This window comes from Enhydra lutris, unplaced genomic scaffold (genome assembly GCF_002288905.1).
Source record: "Enhydra lutris kenyoni isolate GAN:26980312 unplaced genomic scaffold, ASM228890v2 scaffoldscaffold1, whole genome shotgun sequence".
NCBI classification, from domain to species: Eukaryota; Metazoa; Chordata; class Mammalia; order Carnivora; family Mustelidae; genus Enhydra; species Enhydra lutris.
In genome coordinates this window covers 74,340,490-74,360,588 of record NW_019154085.1, presented here as the reverse complement: position 1 = coordinate 74,360,588, position 20,099 = coordinate 74,340,490, and the positions used below count along the sequence as shown (strand labels likewise).

The 20,099-nt window shown below is 39.2% G+C and overlaps 1 protein-coding gene across 7 annotated transcripts in view; it reads right to left on the bottom strand.

The window, feature by feature from the left end:
- LOC111148584 (oxysterol binding protein like 6) overlaps positions 1 to 20,099 on the bottom strand; it is a 210,426-nt gene that overhangs the window by 23,906 nt on the left and 166,421 nt on the right. For 5 of the 7 annotated variants that reach the window (XM_022505404.1, XM_022505664.1, XM_022505550.1 and 2 more), the window contains 3 exons: positions 13,363 to 13,528; positions 10,212 to 10,345; positions 241 to 348 (listed from right to left, as the gene is read on the bottom strand). In XM_022505404.1, the coding sequence (XP_022361112.1) occupies positions 241 to 348; positions 10,212 to 10,345; positions 13,363 to 13,528 (408 nt within the window). Of the gene's footprint in view, positions 1 to 240; positions 349 to 10,211; positions 10,346 to 13,362; positions 13,529 to 18,790; positions 18,866 to 20,099 lie in introns of all 7 variants that reach the window. The other 2 variants (XM_022505318.1, XM_022505490.1) reach the window with 1 other exon arrangement.

The window sequence follows — 20,099 nt, the reverse complement described above, 5'->3', positions numbered from 1 at the left end:
CATCAGGTGAACACAGATAAAAGTACAAATAGAGACTGATCACCGAGAATAAATGATATTGAGCTCATGTACATCCTTCACTCCGAAGAACACCAAACTGTCAACAACACAGATATTTAGATATTTATGCAGAGAATCTTATTAACAGTGAAAGAACTGTATTAAAAAAAAAACCCAAATATGTAGTTGATTTAGATGCTATAAAGTAAGTATTCTACATCCATTAAAAATAAGTCTTACCTCATCAGGGCTAGGAATAATATTTACACTGACAACCTGATCACAAATAATAGATTCTGAATGTATTCTGTTCAACCGACTTCTTAGCTCAGCATTCTGGTTGAGTGCCTTAAAATAACAAAAATTGCACATGTAATTTCAAGTTAATAAGCAAGCATAAAACAGAATAAGCACACAAATTCACAGCAGACAAGAGTCTATAATGTTCTTGGTTATAATTTTGGAGTCAACACAGGCCAGATCCTACCCGTAAGAAGGAAATGAATGGCTCCGAATTAAGGTATTCATTTTTCATAAAATAAGAGCGCTACTTAGTAGGTTAGTGGGTTGAAAGAGTTCATGGATTTCATAAAAATGATTCATGGAATTTTCTCCCCCTTGGAGTCAGGCCCATTATTACATCCAAACCCGGTCTACCACCACATATATATTATGTTTTACAGCCTGAGATAAAAACTGCTGATTCTTTCCATTTTGGGTTCTAGTTTCTAAAATTTGGGAGCTGTCTCCAAGCCAGGTAGTGACATGAAAAATTATTTGGAAATGGAATGAACAATGAGCTGACTTTAATTTATAGACTTATATTTTATTCCAGTGATAAAAGAGTTGTATTTTCAATTTCTAGGAGCACATGTACATGACAGTGCAGCAGAACTAATTCAAGTGCAGCCCAAAAGGTATCTTCATTGAGCAGTGTAGACACGGACGAGGAACTAATTCCAAGTTTTCGGCATCATGATATCTGTATCAGTAAAACACTACCTGGTATATAACAAGTTAGGACATGTGGCAAGAAGAGAACAGCTTTATATAAGCTTTACTTCCTCCAGGTGCCCTGTGGACAAAGGTGCTTGCATCCCATGGCTGCATGGGAACATGTTTCCTAACGTTAGATAGATATAGCAAACTGGAACTACATGAAGGATCAAAAGACATGTGAGAACAAAGCCCCACAAGAAGCTGGACAGTTCCTTCCCTTTGCATTAAAATCAGCAATGAGAAAGAAGATGGAGGCGGATGCCTTACTGGGTGGGAGAAAAATGTCAGGGCTAACAAAGGCATCTCCCCCAGGGAGCAGACATACTGTTGTTCTTCAGATGCAGTGTATGGATGTAGTAATCCAGTACACATATACAAATGTAACATCATAATTCTAGCTCTGTATCTATTAAAACAGTCAGGATAAACTACAAAGTGGCTAAACTCTACAGTGGCATTGAGAAGTACATAGTCCTTGGGGCATAGAACGGCCTCTCCTCTCTCCCTCCAACATGGTTTCCGCTTTTTGAGGAGAAAATTGTTCACTCACAGCTTTTGGCATTTGTTTAAAATTCTTTATAACCAGCTTCTAAAATATGTGTGAAATGTAACACACCTGATCCGGTGGACTGTCAGGTATTGAGGGATGAAAGGGGGATAGAGATCTTATAGTTGCTACGTTTATGGATTGAAGGATATACGTGTCTAGCTCCTTGGGAAAACAGGGATGTGTTATTTAGATAAGCGGTGATTACCCTTATAGTAAACAAGGCATGTACTTTAAAGGAAGAATCCTAATATCTTTACATTCTGCAAAAGTGCTCAGGATCATCTTTCCCAGAGCAAAATCTCAAATACTTGGTAGGTAAAAAAACAAACAAATGAACAAAAAAACAAACTACATTATCCCCCTCCTTTGTGGCCACTATACCTATGTGTATTTGTTCTTTCCCTATTTCTTTGCCCATAAGTATGCTGAAGGTTGCCTTGTCTATTGAAATATTTGGAATCAGATATATTTTACATTTTACTATCTTTTAGGCGGGAGGCCTCGTGGGTGGGTCCTTTGAGGGCTTTAACTGCAGATTCATAGTCTTGACCTGAGAGTTTCAGACAACTTCAACGGAGGGCTTCTCCAGAGTGCCTGCACTGTTTGTGGGCACTGAAACACAGTTAACAAAACAACGCCACAAAAACTCAGTGGAGAGGAGAAATAACGGTTTTCCTAAGAGTAGGCGTTTTTTAACATAGGCTTGCCATTTGTAAAGAAACTTATAGTACTGTTTGCTCCGGATAACTTTAGTGAAATTCCCGTTTCAGCTCTTATCTCAGCCAATTGTCACGAAATGCAATTGTGTCTACGGGCGTGTGTGGCACACACAGTAACCTCTAGCCATACTAGCCATAGGAGATGAACTAAAAGTTCAAAAGGAAAATTTTATTAATAATACATATGCAGTGGTAGAAGAAGGTTGTTGTTCGATAGCCCCAAAAGCATGTATATAAGTACTCTTCCAAGTCTGGCAGCCCTAGCGGCAGAAGGCGGAAGCAGGCAGACAACCGAGCGTGCAACGGTCCATTTCTGCACATTTTCCCTGGGCAGCTCCTCCTTTTGCCTTGATCATACAGACTGTTTCTGACGTTTGTGACAGCCAAGTGCCACGAGCTTTGTGGTATCATGCTCTCAGACAGTGAGCAGGACCACATTTATTATTCCCCCTCCCTGAAACACAACTATTTTCTTTGTAATGATATAATGGAAATCTTGGGAACATGGAGGAATATACGTAGGTTCTGTGGAAGGACACTATTAGCGATAGTTAATACAGAAGAGCCCAGATGATGGCAGAAATGACATTCAGAACGTACCCAAGGATCATGAACAGTGGAGAAGCAAGGAAAAAGGAGGGGCGTCATCAGCTACTCACACAGCCAAGGAGCAAGAAAAGCTAAGAAGACATGTCAGTAATGACATTGCTCTATGAGCAGCAGATGGGACCAAAGACCTAACAGGGAGGGAGTGCCACAGGAATTCTTGTGCTTGAATTCTTCACCAGGCAGATTCTAGGCTTATTCTCACGACTTGCTTGAGCTAGTGAGCTTGGACTCGGCACAAAACTCTCCACAAAGTGTGTTCATTTCTCCATAGCTCATGTCCTTCGGACACATTCAAGTTTAATATATCCAAGAGACAAACCACACCTTCTCAATCTATAAAAGAAGTTACCATCTTGAGATCCCAAGTCAGAATCAATTGTCCAAATCCCCACCATGTTGGCTATTAACTACCATTATCCACCCTGGCAGATGGTGGGTGAAGATAACCTTGGACTGGGTGAGACTTGGACAGACACATTTTACTTGAATGGAACTGTGTGTTCTGGGAAGGAAACGTGGAAGCCTGAGGGCTGGGGAAGGATAGGAGACATATGGCAAGATAGAATTTGGAGAAAAGCAAAACTGATTCAAAAGGATCAAGAAAATCACTACAGCAGCTGTGAAAGCTAGAGTGATCAAGAATCTAATCCTGGGAATCACTTAAAAATCACCTTCTTTTTTTAAAACTTAAAATAAGTACATACTACTACAGTATATATGGAAAATGCAAAAAGTAAAAAAAAATTTTAAAAATTCATAACTTACTACCGTATCAACCAATTGTTGGTAGCTTGGTATATTTTTCTCTAGCCTTTTCCTATACATTTCCCACATCTTTTGATGGGTGCCTACTGGACATCTGTGTCTGCCACTTATTCTTTGTGTATAAACATTTATTTTATGTTGCAAACTTTTCACAAATATGACTTTGCATTTTTGCATAGCAAGTGATTATCTTCTATAATTGGACACTTTATGGTATTACTGGTTTTTCCTAGAATAAATAATGCTGCCATGAATGTTTGTATGCATAGTGGATTTCTACATTCAGCATTACTTCCTCAGACTAGAAATATCAGTCATCAGCTAAAGGGTCAAAGATAAGATCTTTTTAAGGCTTTAAGACATATGGCCAAATTATGTCCAAAATGACATCAATTTCAACTTACTGGATAGCTAGAAAGAGATGTAAATAATTCCATGAAGAATATCTTCATCACAACAAATTTTGCCACGTTTCAGGGAATTCAAAATCAGGAATACTCTTGGAAGTTTTATCCCGATAAATACCCCAGAATAGTTATTTTGTGTATGTGAAATGTTGTAGACAGGAAGGATGGTAAATACTACGATTGGGATTTTAATTATGGTACTATGTGCCTTAAGTTGATTTTTTACTTACATTTCCATATACTGTATTTCATTGATTCTAAATGCACATCTCCTCCTCCATTCAACATCTCTGAAGCACCGTCAATTTCACTGAGCACAGTCTGCTTTCTTTTCCACTAATGCACATAACGATGGTACATCTAACTATCGATGGCATGTTGATTTAATGAAATATGGTAATTCTAGCTGCAGTACAAGGGACACATTCTGCTGCTCACATTTATATGGACCCCAAACCCACTACATTTAGCTTAAGCTATGCACAGATTCTGGGGCCAGAGACCAAACTAGTAACAGTGTCAGAGGGTAATGTATTAAAGACAGACTCAAGTCAAGTCAAATCTTTTATTATTATAGTAACCTGGGGGTACTGAAGCTACCTTAGTCTTATCAGATACTATTTGATTGTGGGATTCAGGATACTACATTAACGAGGATGTGAAATTGTAAAATCATTTATAAAGGGATCAAGAGCATACACAATGCCCTGTCTTACAGGTTCGAATCTAACATCTATGCTACCTCTCAGGTGTAGAAGTTACCTCTAAAGTTTCATGGAGGTAAAATAACAGAATTATGTATGTCTTTGTATACACATAGATTGGGAAGAAATATCACTTTAGAAGAGGAATTCATTATCCTGCAGTCTTGTAAATTATTGCATGCCCAAGGCAGGTAACAATTATTCTGAGCAGGTAGTAAAGAATGCTAATTTCACGTATTTTATATGCTCTGTGTCCTCTAAAAGGATGATGGAGTTTGCCAAGTTGATATCTTGAAAAGCTGTATTGAAAAGCAGCATTTTGATAATTTTACAGGTATCAGATGGGACTTATAACAAATGAAAAATATACTTTAAAAAAGTCAGACCAATTTAAGAAGTTATTCAAACACAGTCTCTCTCCTCCCCTCTCCATGGAGAGACTTAACAGGTTATAAGAAAAATACCTGAAAGTTAAACTGATAACCCTTGAATATGGTTTGAAGATGTCTTCAGGCCACCTAAAATCACATTATAATGTGAAGTTGTACTAATATAAAGATGTACTTGGAACACTTGTCTCAATGTATGCTATTTAAGCATCTTGTTCAATTCGGAGTGCTATGTTGAAAGAGGGACAGTGAAAATGGAGTTGGCCAACCAGGACGGCTCCAACAGTTAGTTGTTTCCATCCTCACTGTCTCCTCATCTTCTGGTTCCTTCCCTTCACAACACGAACAAACTCCAAGGCTGACTTTCAGTCTATACAGTATTTGCGCTTAACTGGATTCTTTTTGAGACAATCAAAACCCTTTACCATTGATCTCAATGGTCAGTGCCATCTAAATTCTTTGGTTGCTTTGCCTAAGTCTCTATCAAAGGATCCTCTTTTTGTTATGTCCTTTAACTATTAATATTCTGTACAGCAGCACACTGGCCCTCTTTTGATGTATCAACATCTATAACTTTTCCAACATACCAGGGCATCTTTCTTTTTAGCCAGACCCTTCTCCTGAGCTCTATATCTACATATCTGATGTCTGATGGATGGCCCACAGACCCCTCAGTCTCCAAAAAAAATCCCTACCCAGGCCTGAAAAATCAGTTCCTCTTGTATTTCCAATATCAGGGAAAAGAACTATTACTAATGTGCTACTGTTTCCTTGTCCCTGTCTAACATGCAGCTGATCTCTAAGCCATGCTGATTCTACCCAGCCCCCCTTCCCCAGCCTTTGAGACTCATCCCTTCCTTCTACCAACTCCGGTGATTCCTGGGTTCAGGCCTGCATTATCTCAAATATTTTAAGACTCTGTCCAACTAGTTTTCCCTCAATTCTATCCATCCTCCATACTGCACCAGAGTAAGCTTTCTAGGTACAGAAATATACACTAATATTCTCAATTTCTGGCATTATCACTCATGAGTTTAAATTCTTGAAGGCCTCCCCAGCACTGATGAGAGAAATCTAAACTTCTCTGTGTGGTCCTTGATGAGCTGGTTCCCATCTACTTACTTAGCTGTTTCTAGATTAATTCTTCCTTGTTCAACCCAGGCTTAGGCCACTAGGCGTTAAATGCAATTCTCCAGATACCTCTCCAGTGGTCTAACCATGGGCAGTGATTCCCTAGAAGGGAGTGAGCTGTCTATAAACTGAAATGTCTGAGCAAAAGCGACAGGAAATTCCAAAAGAGAGCCCAGCCTTAGGGGCAAAGAGTACAGCCAGCGAGGGTACAGCTGGCCCAGCTGTACAGACACAAGAACGTGAACATGGCCGAAATGCTGTGATGACACACAACAGGAAGCACTGAGTCCTCTAGTGAATAGGGTACAAGAGACTGTCTTTAGAGTACCAAGTTATTTTTTGAGGGTAATATTGAAGTTTCTGGTTAAAAAAAATATATATGACAGCCAAAAATATATATGACAGCCAAAAAATATATATGACAGCCAAAAAAACCCCACCACAAAACAACAAGAAAAACCCATAACAACTGAACAAAAATCTATTGAAGCTCTAAGTTTAGAGGTAAATAAATTATGTTTTGACATGACAGGGAAATACCCTCCAAAATATAAAGCTGAGATAACTTCGCTTTATTTTATTTTTATCATGTTAGCATCAGGTCCTTGCTTGGAAATTGCTGCTGTCTACTCAGGCCCCATTCAAAGCTCAGTTCCTTCTGATGTGTGGCTCTGCTCTGAGGTCAGGAAACTCCTATTCTTCTGAACCCCCAGAGCCCCAGAAATCTGCATCACCCACATGCTCCTCTGAATGGACTAGAGCATGGTCCATCTAACTGTTTCCTTTGTAAATACTGCTCATCTCACTAATCAGATCATAAGCTTCCTGGGGACACAAGTCAGGGTTACTTTTGTCTTGGTGTTTCAAACCTTGTACTACACCTAATATACAGTCAGTTGAATAAAATACAATGAATAAATGAATGAACAAATGAATCACTTTTAAAAATTCTTCTTTACCATCATTCCTAATCTGGTGGCACAAACCAGATCTCTACTTCTTCTCTGTCTTAGCAAACAAGCAAATAAAAGCAAGCAAGCAAGAAACAAATACAATTTTAAAACCATCAACAAAACTAAAAGCAATCTATGGAATAGGAGAAGATAACTGCAAATGACATATCTGATAAAGGCTTAGTATCCAAAATATATAAAGAACTGATACAACTCAACACCCCCCAAACCAACAATCCAATTAAAAACGCGCAGAAGACATGAACATATATTTCTCCAAAGAAAACATATAGCTGGCTGACAAACACGTGAAAAGATGCTTATCATCACTTATCATCAGGGAAATGCAAATCAAAACCACAATGAACTATCACCTTCTACCTGTCAGAATGACTAAAATAAAAAACCGTAAGAAACAATAGGTGTTGGTGAGGACAGGGAGGAAAAGGAACCCTCTTGCACTGTTGGTGGGAATGCAAACTGGTATAGCTACTGCGGAAAACAGTATGGGGCTTCCTCAAAAGTTAAAAATAGAAATACCATATGATTCAGCAATCGCACTACTGGGTATTTACTGCCCCCCCCGAAAGAAACATTAATTCAAAGGGATACATGCACCCCTATGTTTACTGCAGCATTATTTACAATAGCCAAGATATGGAAGCAGCCCAAGTGTCCATTATTTGATGAATAAAGAAGATGTGGTATACATATATATACACGCACAATAGAAAATTATTTAGCCATAAAAAGTAATGAAATCTTGCCATTTGCAACAACATGGATGGAGCTAGAGTATAATGCTAAGCAAAATCAGTCAATCAGAGAAAGACTAATACCATATGATTTCATTCATATATGGAATTTTAAAAACAAAACAGGGATGCCTGAGGGGCTCAGTCGGTTAAGCAGCTCCCTTTGGCTCAGGTCATGATTCCAGGATCCTGGGATCAAGCCCCACATTGCGCTCCTTACTCAGCAGGGAGCCTGCTTCTCCCTCTGCCTGCCACTCCCCCTGCTTGTATTCCCTCTCTCACTCTCTGACAAATAAATAAATAAAATCTTTTAAAAAATGAATAAAAAAAAAAAACGAAACAAGCAAAAGGAAAGAGAGAGAAAGAGACAAACCAAGAAATAGACTCTTAACTATAGAGTACAAACCGATGGTCACCAGAGGGGAATGGAGGAAAGAGGTGATGGGCATTAAGGAGAGCACTTTATGATGAGCACCGGATGATAAAAATACAAACTTTAAAAAAAAAAAGTTTGTGCAAAGGAAAAACAAAAGAAACAACACCTTTTCTTAGTACAAGCGTATGCCACTAAGCCTCTATCATTTACTACACCTGAAGGAAACACTGCAACACTTAGGAGGCTAAGAGTATATTTTGCATGTTTACAGGATGACATCTATGTGTTTACCCAACCATTATTATTATTTTTTTTAAAGATTTTTTTTTAAGATTTTTATTTTATTTGACAGACAGAGATCACAAGTAGGCAGAGAGGCAGGCAGAGAGATAGAGAGAGGAAGAAGCGGGCTCGCCGCTGAGCACAGCCTGATGTGGGGCTCGATCCCAGGACCCTGGGATCATGATCTGAGCTGAAGGCAGACGCTTAACCCACTGAGCCACCCAGGCGCCCCTACCCAACCATTATTTTGATCTTTCTGATTCATGATACTTTCAGAATAAGGATTCTGAAGATCAATTACCACAGACTGAGTTCATGACATGAGGAGCCCAAGGCAAACCATTAAAATGTACTTATTAAAAAAAAGCCCTCTGCAGACGGGCACGACAGGTGCTACTTTGAGTGCTCATGCTCCCGAGTCCCGTGGTTGTGCCCCAGAAGCAGGATAGGCACCTCAACTGACAGTGTTTTATGGTGAACACAGCAAGTGTGGCCCAGGTAACAATACTCAATAGCGTGAAACTTAACACTGAGGGTAAGCTGACAGTTTAGGTACATAAAACACGGTGAGACGGTTTGTCTATTTTTAGGGACTGAGGGAAACTACTCAAGCAGGAGCCGATCCACATGGAAAACCACTTACCCAGGATTTGCTCGCTCCTTCACTCTGATCCAAGGCACCAGGAAGTGAACAATATTTTATATAAACACTGAGTTCTCACACAAAATCACATAACAACATTGAATTCTAAAAAGACTTTTTAAAAGGGCATTTATAGACTAAAGGAAGGAAATAGTTCAGAGGAAGTGCTTGGGGTAAAAAAGCATTAAGCGCAGTTTTAAAGGATTTTTATCAGAAATTTCAACTTTGGTATACATAGGTATTTGGTGAGTATTACAAAGATCAATATATGTTGAATAATATATAATGAATAATAGATAATGAATGCATATTAATAATATGTAATGAATATATATTGAATAATATATTTTATGATGTACAATATATCTTGAAATATATGGGTCTTGCTTCAGGGAACATAACTTAGATAGGAAGAAAATTCTAAAAGTATAAAGCAGAAAAGGAAAAAGTAGGTAAGAGTAAGCAGTAATTCTCAACAGATGTGGTATAAGTCGAAAATATTAAGTGTGGAAGATCTAGTAGATTCTGTTGTATTTAACACTAGGTTAAATATATTCTGGAACATATTTTAGAAGTGTAAATCATGTATAAATGCATGATTTGTCTTTTAAAAGGGGTGGTCTTATAAATGACCATTGAAAGACATCAAAAGTATTCAATCGGTCAAAAAAACACAATTATATGTTTACAAGCAAGTTTGGTTGATTTTTACTCTTACCTTGATCTATTTTGCAAGAAACAGTTAACTTCAACCTTAATTAAATTAATTAATTTTTAAAGAATTTTAAAATTTAATCCCGACATTGTAATGTCTTGAGGGGGGTGGTTTCAGTTGAACATGCCATGCAAGACGGACCACCTCCACCCCAATATTTTACCTTCCAGGATCGGGTATGCGTCATGAGAGTGAAACAAACATTCTCTTTTACCTGAGACAGTGACTGTCGGAGCCGTGCCATCTGCGTGCTGTGGCCTTTATTGTGATCCTGCTCAGAAACCATCTGCTTAAGCTTCTCCTTCTCTATAGCTATGCTATTAAATGCAGACTTCAAAAGAGAATGCACTGGGTGGGGAAAAAAATGAGAAACAAAGATCATATGGATCTAGGAAGAATATATAAAATTACAAATTTTTCAGCATTTTAACTCATGGGTAGACATTATCTGGAAGGATTATATTACAGTCTAGGTAAAAGTCAGCCTAACAACAGAATCTTCCAAAATACCTATACACAAAATGCATATGGTAACAGTAATTACTCAGAGTGAAAATTGAGGTATTTCATACCTGAGACGATTTAGAAGCAGGATATAAAATGTTGATATCAATTCTTAAATATCAAGATTTAGAAAATTAATCTATAATTCCTAGAAGGAAAAGGCAACAGGTTTTCTTCTGTCACGGATGATAAGAATATTTGAACAGTTCTGTGTACAGTGAATTCTCATGCAAATCATTTAGAACTATCCAGATATTATTTCCCCAAAGCAGGTACCCAAAAAGAGCATTTTATAAATTCTGCCAAAATAAAACAGGAAGCTGATTTAGAAGTCCTGACTAGTTCTCTTTGAGGTAGGAAATGATTTGGCCTTGAGAATAGTACTTGAATTGCTTTGTCAGCCAGGAACATCTTGAGGTAAGCACTGCATTCAAAGAGTAAAACTTCCAGGTTGGAGACGAATAAGTTCTGGACATCTAATGTACAGTTTGATGACTATAGTTAGTAATACTGTATTATATACTTCAAAGTTAAGAGAGTAGATCTTACATGTCTTCACCACAAAAAAGAAATGGCAATTACATGACATGAGGGAGGTGTTAGCTGATGATGCTATGGTGGTAATAATTTTGTAATATTTAAGCGTATCAAGTCAACAGGTACATCTTAAACTTGTTAAATGTTATATGTTTATCATATCTCGAGAAAGCTATAAAAAACAAAATAAAACCACCGTAAAAACAACACCCCCCGCCCATTTCTGTGAACCCAATAACATACATTGGTAGAATCGGAGGTAGTCTTAAAGTCTGAAATGCAAGAAGGTTGGATTTCCAATTCCTATCTTTATAATAGCAGTTTCTATAATATGCAAAGTCTGCTAAACTAGGGATTTCCATATTCGAGAAGAGTTATTTTTAAAAGAAGTGGAAAATTTTAGCAAAAAACACAGGCCTGAATGAAGAGCGGAAAAATGGTGGGATCACAAGGGACACACAATCTATTGATTTATGTGCCACATTCTAGTCATCATTGATTTAAAAGTACTAACTTGAAAGCCGGCATACATTAACCCCACTGGCCGTTCTAAAAGCAGACTCTCAGACATTTTAAAATCATAATTCTTTCTAAAGAGTTTGCTCATAGTCATAGAAAAGCCCCCCCCCTTTTTTTTAGCATAGTTGGAAAGAAAATACGTTGTTTCAACAGAGGCTTTAAAATCCTGTTGAAACATGGATTTCCTGAAAACCTCAGGATTGTAACCGAATACACAAAGCTTTCCTGGGGCCACTTTCTAATTTATTCATCTCCCTTGAGAGGCTGTGCTATACATACTTCATTCACACATTTGTTGTCTCATTTTGCCTGCTTCTACAACCGCCCCCTTGTCCCCCTGCTGTTAGAAGTAAACGTTCCTGGCCGTAATCCTATGCTGTTATATAAAGAAAATAATACTGCTCTCGTCTAATGGTATAATTAGTATCTGGCTAAGAAATATAATAAAAATGTATCAGGAGTAAAATTGCAGGTGAAAGAGAGTTGGCCTTATAGAATCTCCACTGAGAAATCTTCAGAGAAAAAATGGTGGGGGGAAGATGATTTAGCTTAACTGTTTATGATTACAGAATTAAAGAAATATCTGATAGAACATCTTGGATGATGGTTTGAGAGTATGAAATTTTGTTGATTTCAACATTCCTAGAGATGTTCTCAGTGTATGTCTCGTCTTTTTCCTGACCCACCAGGCTCTTGAGCATTATGGGGGCACATGAGATGTTCCATTTACAACACATTTTCAAGAATATCTTATCATCTCTTACCAACAGCCTCAGGGTAAATAAATGGGACTATTTCACAATAAGATGTTAATGACTGAAAACCACAAAATGTGTATCTTTCTTCAAGAGAGTATGCATTTTCAAAGAGAATGCCTGGGAAGGTACTATCTTGAATCAAAACATGAATATCAGCAACTGAAATTGAAATGCTATAGCAAAAGCGGGGGCGGGGTGGTAATTTGGAACCCAGGCTCTTGGTAAACACAGACAGGACTGCTCAGTCCACCTACAAGCTACTACCTGCCTCTTATTTATTATACCCTGCTCTCTGTGGCTAATAACACCTGAACTTACACAACACGCCTTACTGGAATTAAATATGGAAAAAGGGACTCCCCCCCCCACCCCGGTGGGCTCAATTACCCCTCCCCTCAAATCTGAACTGGCCCATGAAGCTCTGGCCAATAGAGGGCAGAGGAAGTGACACTGTGCCAAGTGAACAGAACTGGCAGCTTATCCACTCCCTTGGAGCCCGGAGCTGTCATGGAGAGGGACACAGCTGTGTGCACCCCTGCAGCTATCCCCCCAACATGCCTGGAACCTGGGTGAAGCCACCTTGGATCTTTCAGCCCAGCCCAGCCTCCAACCGAATAGCACTGAGGCCGGGCCACGTCACACGACACAGGACTGAGCCTGAGCTATGATCAAGGAGTGTTATTTAATAAAGGAAAAGAATGCTTGCCACTGAACTCCTTGCTAAGGATAACCCACAGTCTGTATTAAATGAGAACTAAAAGACACTGAAAAAGAAATCTTGAGTCATAATGTCTGCTGGCCTGCCTAAGATAACCCTTTGTGTCTTTCCTCCTCTCTCCCCGCTTATGAGACTTTGTTTCTCCACTCAAAACTGTGAACCAAGAGGCAGGCATCACACCTCACTGCATTTTGTATCTAAGACTCCGATCAGTATAGACACTACTTAGTCTTTCTACCACGACCACCTGGACAAGGATTGAAGGGTAAACGATAACCTCTCACCAAAGAAGAGAGCGTCTCTAAAGGGCACCTGGTATTTGTCGTTACCTTTCTGTGCAATTAGACAAAATTCTTCTTGAAGCTTTGTATAATCTGTCGAACTTTCCAGAGGGTCAGTGAGGTGGCTAGGGGGAGTCTGAAATTCGATGTCTGCACAAAGGTTGGGGTTGGAGGAGTGCAAGCGGACTGGTGACATGGTAGCACTGAAAGGGACCTGAAAGGGGACAGCACAAATTAGGAAAGAACAACAGTACATTGGTCCACATTCTCGCACACAGGAAAGATGGCGTCCCTTCTCCAAAATACTAGGTTCCTTTGTAATGACACACCCAGAGACACTTAGTACCCATTTAGTTGGCAGGTGGTTGGGGTGGGAAGGAATCTCAGTTCAGAAAGCAGATTTAGGACTGCTGTAGACTCCGCCAGCTTTTGCCTGTTACAGGGAGAGAGGACTACAGAACGTCAGGCAGGAAAGGCAGAATCCCAGATAAGCTTTGCTCTGAACCCACAGTTGGAGCTAAAAAATCACTGGCAGGAAACAGTAGTTGGAACTCTTACTAAGTCTGGGTACTAGTGTCAGAGGACTTTTTATGCTCACAGAGTAGGAACTCACCAAACAGGTAAAAAATACAAGAAAGATTTACTTGCTCTGTGGCCATGGGATAAAACATAAACAGGTTTAACAGTAAATATAATCATGGTTTAAAAAGACTCAATTAAATCTGAAATTGATTTATTAAAATATATTTGTAAATGAAATATATATGATATAAATTACTGTCATTTAACCTTTGTACGTTACATACAACACTGGTAAACATACGAACATGGCTTACAAAATGGCCAATATTGAAAAGCAGTAAGTAAAAAAAGTCATATTACTATAGATTTTCCCAAATGGCTGCAGATACTTTCTTGCCTGCCCTGAATCTGGGCTAGGCTTGTGATGGGTGGGGGTAAAGCACCATTCCCTCTCCTTCTAGAAGTTACACTTGACCATTATAAACGCCATCGGCCAAACATTCCCAAAAAATGAGAACACCAATTCCTATTGTAAATCAGATTACCAGTAACCTCCCCTAGTTCTTACTGCACAGATGTTCCTTCAATTATCTTCAAGAATCACTCTTAAGACTCCTCCACAAGCTGAATTTTATATACATTAAGGGGTAATTCACACCTAGCTAGCAGGAAATATGCCTATCTGATGTAGATGTGTATCAGAACCACTTCCTTTTTTTTTTTTTTCCCTATTTTGATAGAGCTTTAAACTTCCTGACCGAAGAAGAGAGAGCGAGTGGGAGAGGGGTGAAGAGTGGGGAGAGGGAGGGAGGGAGAGAGAGAGAGAACGGGAAAAGGGGCTTGTACTTGTGTACTGAGGATACACAGGGTAGACGGAGGAGTTGGAGAGAACCAACAAATCCAGGCTGAACTGCAGTTTACGGACCTGGGTAAGGGTAGCTGAGACTGGAGGGGCGCCCTTTGGATATAGCTTGGCCACAGCGATGGCAAGGAGTTATTATCTCAAAAGATATCCAAGGCTTACTGGGAAACAGTGAGCATGAAGCTTTCTCCCTAAATTCAGTTATGCTAAGCACGCTACTATAGGTTATCCAAAGCATCTGGTATCTGGAGTTATCAAGTGGGTCTATCTGGTCCTCTGTAGGGACCTTGGCTACACTGAAATGGGGACATGTCAACAACTTGTTTATCTCATCAGGATCAGAATTTTGGGCTACTCTAGAGAAGAGACACAAAAGTGGCAGAGAAACCATTTGAGAAAACGAAGTCTTTGGATTCGATAATGTGGTAGAATCCTGACCAGGGAACTCTGTGATAATAATGACCGAGGTCTTCTGGGGGTCCCTATAAAGGATCCAGATATATTCTGGAAGAATATTTGAGGATAGACAAAGGGAATTTCGATCTTAACTGTGGTGATGCTAAATCTAGACACAGCAGTGAGCCCTTAGCCTTTTGGGAGGGACACAGAGAATCCATGGGAAGGTTGGTGAAGACTAGAAAGTCATGGAGAGAAACTGTGACTTGAGGAAATGGGCAGATCAGGAAGTGTGCAGATTTAAGGATTTGATACGGTTTTCAAACACAAAGAACTAGAAAAGCATAAAAAGAAATGGTGGGTATCTGGTAATGGGGAATGTAATGTGTTGAGGTTCACGGAAAAGGGTTTTGCCTGCATTTAGTGCCCTCAACACTCCAAGGACTGGCACGAAATAGGAGAGGAGGTATGGAGACTGGGGGAGGCCACAATGCAGTAGAGGCCCAGACATGCCAGTGAGGACCCAGACTTGTCCCTGAGATAATGGCCTGTCTATTAAAAGTTGGAATCAGACACTAAGAGGAAAAACACATGTTACACATTTATTTTTTGAACATAATGAAGTTTAAATTGGCAATTAAAACAGTAAAACTGATCTTGTATATAACCCGCAGGGAAAGGGACTTGGAATGCTCCATTCAAACTGCAATCAGACAGCTCCCTGGGCAATTGAACCCAGTTTTTATATACTTCTGACTGAAAATGTTTATATTGCTACCATTTTTGTTAAAAGAAGTATATGGAATGGGTCATTTTAATTGAAGAATTCATGAAATGAAATTGAGAATACAAATGGAGATGTATTAATTTAATTGAATGCTTCATTCAATTAGAGTTATTTACTCAGTTTTTTCTTCATTAATTTGGGTACAATGGGATTAAAAAATGTAAGTCATAGCTAGGTCTTCTGTCCGTGATGGCTAGAGTGGGAGCTGTCCCCAGTTCTCACTGTTTGCACTCAAGACTCCTCCATATTGGATGCAGCCTTTACACCCCACTTAGGAACAAAGTCCAAGGTTTCCCTGAAATTTTGTGCCAGGGAGGAAGCCTGATCTTGGAATATTCTGATACTAATAACTGCAGCTCGGAATGGGGATGATAGGAGGTGCTTTTAACACCTGTCTACAGAGAAGTCAAAAGAGAAACATGGATCAACAGTGGAACAGTGGCACCCAAATTTAGCAATGGTAGACATGAATGAGAAAGGGAACACACAAAAGCAGAGCTAAGAGAGATACTGAGCATATACAACGTACAGAGCCAATGTGAAAAGTCTCCTGCTGCAATTCCTCTGTGTGATGTGTACAGGGATCCTTGTGTAGAGAACTAATTGCATTGGGACCCTCAGTGTTCTTCTGTGGGGGAGGGGGCCAGTGTGTCTTTTCCCAACCTGCTATTCTGTTGGGTCTGGCTCATGTTGGGTGTGAGCCATTTTGGGTTCTAGTGCTAAGAATCCACAAGAATCAATCTCTGAAACATCTGCTTTGGGTGCACTTTTCTTTGGGAGCAATCTCAGCTGCCCCAGTTATTTGAGTGGGTCTCCTCCTCACTGGAGGAAAATAAGCAACTGGGAGTCATTTGCAATATTCTAGGTAAAAGGCACCGAGCTGGATCGGATGGGCTAAAAATGCATGGGATAACTTAGTGTCGGGAAGGAGGAGGGTTGGAATTAAGAGGAACACTGCACCAAGAGAAATAGGGGGGCTGAGTCACCAGCGTCCAATCAATTGAGGTGTGAATGAAGGGGTGAGAGGATTGGTGCAGCAAGTTCAAGGTCACACTACATGGTTTCATGCTTTGCTATGGAGTTAAAGCTACAAATCCTACAGGGTTTAGAGTAACTATTCCCTCTAGTTATTTCTGAATACATTATTAAATGTTGCCAACTTTTTTCATGAGATGCTTGGAATTACTGGAAGTTATTCTTAACCTCTGTGGTCACTGGGAGAAGGGTATTAATACTCTCCTCTTTTAAAAGCTTTTTCTTTTCCATTTCCCATTTAAAAATAAATAAATAAATAAATATATACATATATACATATATATAGTATATACTATATATATATATATACTCTATATACTGACACTATACATATATATATGTATATATATATACCCATTCTGTTCAAATAGATTTTAATCCCACTTTTATTATATTCATTACATGTATCTACAATTAAAAAATGAAAACAGTAGAAACACAATCGCTTCCCTGCATGCCTTCTTAGAAGTACATTATTTAAAGAAACATAGGTATTTTCACAAAATGACTGATCTTTCCTTTCCATACTGTGATACTGTTCTCTGATAATGATCTGGATTTCTTAATTTTATACATGAAAGATTAAGAGCAACTTAACTAATTTTACATGTCTCTATTGGCATACTCTGTTCCCATGTCAGTGTTATATGTTACACATACATGCATAAGATAAACACTAATTGTGATACGAATTTCATGAATTTGTTCAAGTGTTCACAAAACTGTGAGTTTAAGAATCCATTCCCTAATAAACTCCAAGCCTCTGGTTCATTTCATAATCAAAGGCCATTCTCTCTCTCACAAAATCCAGCTAAGCAGTGAGATACCAAGCAAGGGTCAGTTTTTCATCAAAAGTAGAAAAGCAATAATCCTCTCATGAGTAGCCATTCTCTCACAATGCAAGCAAAACCTCTTCGTATTTTTCAGCAATTCTAGTCTTCAAGTATATTCCACCATGAGCAAGAGAGCAAAACGTTTGTTAATTCAGAAAATACTGTCCAATAGCCAAAAAAACTAACATCCATGATTGCTATAAACTTAGTATTCGCATTTTAAAAAGTTGACAGGGGATGTCATGATTAAGCAAATACTACGATTTGCTTTTATCCAGCAAAGGGTTCTTGTATTTGCACATTCTCTTTCCTATTGTGCATGCACCGTTCACTATTCTAAACAGCTTCTACTCAATTTAAAATTGTGGTTATTTGCCTTAGCTATTTCAACACTTATTCTACCCTCCTAATAAACCTTAGATGTATAATAAACACCATTTAACTTGGTGGTTTTCTCCTTCCCACACTACATATTTTCTGACCTTCTGCTCAATATTCTTTCCAGAAAAATTTTCCTTGCTAGATGTAATTTGGGTAGTCATTTAGAGATGACATCAAAATTCACCTTTTCTTACCCTCTCTTTTCTTTATTCTCACATCCTTTTCAAATAGTCACAATGCTACAAAAAAAAGCACAATTTTTGTCTGTAGTAACATGACTTTTCTTAGAAAAACAGAAATCAGTAAGCAGAGGTTCCAATATCAGTATGACAAAAAAACTATATATATTTATGTATCATTTTAGGAACTTCCACACCACAGGGAGCCATACTCAGTTCTGCCACCTGGCATTTATATTATCTCTTACACGGTCAGTGAAGAATGGGGCTAAGGGGTCATTTTCCACCGCAAACACAAATACCCGTGTGCGACACCTGCCATGCAGAGACAGCCAGACAACATGCAAAAGCTACACCAACACGGGAGGGAGCTACGGTCGAGACCGCTGCACACAGACAGCACCACAGGGACAGGGGAGGCGCCACTCGGACCAAGTTGCTCATTCTTAGTCAATGTCACTTGAGACTGAAATCCACTCACTGTTGTAGCCACTGCTGCTGCTAGCCTCTGCCGACGCCGAGTGGTGCTGAACTGGCCCTTCGCAGATGGCCCTTCCTGACAGTGAATGAGAGAAGAGGAGGGAGGAGAGAGGGAGGGGCAGGGGAGGGGGGGACAGGATGTGGGAGGATGAAAGATAATCAGACAAGGGAAAGGGAGAGTTTTTAAGTGGAGTTGACTTTTCCCTAAATTGCAGCATTGAAAAGTTTCTCCCACTCACACTGGGAGAAAAGCTCACTGTCCTCATTGCAGAACTCCAGACACTGATGTCTAGCTGCTGAATATGACCCCACCCCAAAAGGAGATGGGAAGTCAGGGCTTGATGTATAATAGCTTGCGATCTTAAGTTAAATAAATATGTACATTGTTTCCTTCATGTTATATGTAATCAAAGGCATTCAATCAATGAAAGCAAAGATAAAAGTAAGTTCAGGAAAAATACGATTAAATAATGTGGTGCGGAGGCTAAAACAAATAAGCTGTAATGGGAGTCTCCCGTTAGCCAGGCAGAATTTTTTTTCTTTCTTGCTGGGAGGAAAAGTCCAGGGGGAAGGGTACCGGGAATCTTCAACATCCATTTATTCCCCTACTAGAAAGCTCTCTGGGATTCAACATTAGGAATGGTGTTGGAATTTTGAGGTTGGAGAATTTTCCAAGGAGGAAGCCAGTCTGCATAGCACAGGGGAAAGAGCACTCACTATGCCTAGCGTGTTCGGACAATGCCTGCAGAAATCAACTAGGGAAACCTGAAAGCAGAGGTTTCATACAATGATGTGCACCTCTGCAGAAACCAGCAGAGAAGCTGAGAGCTTTCTTCTTTGCCTCTTTTTTGGTGGACAGGATCATGGGATAATGACATTTCCTTCTAACTACTCAAGTTTCCATCTGTCCCTTTGACAGACCCTCCCTCTTCATGGTTGTGAATGGTAAGTTCAGTTCCAATGAACTGAGACATACTTAGGGTCACCTAATAGTGCAGATTAAGCAAAAGCAGCACGACTGCTTTAGTCTTTTTGGAACAATGGAAAAATATTTTAAATTCTTAGAACTCCAATTCTCTTCAAAGTTTCCCCATAACATTCACATTTCTCTTCCACGTTCCTGTCTTCTGCATGCATTATGTAAATGTTTACTGTAGACACACATACATATATGATGTGTTTTCCACAAAAATTTTTCTGTACAAAATCCCTTCATGCTTAATGTAGTAAGTAAAAGGAGAAAGAACTTATTTTTCCCCTTTAGTATGATTTGAGCATCTGTGAGATCTAAGACAGCTATGCATGAATGA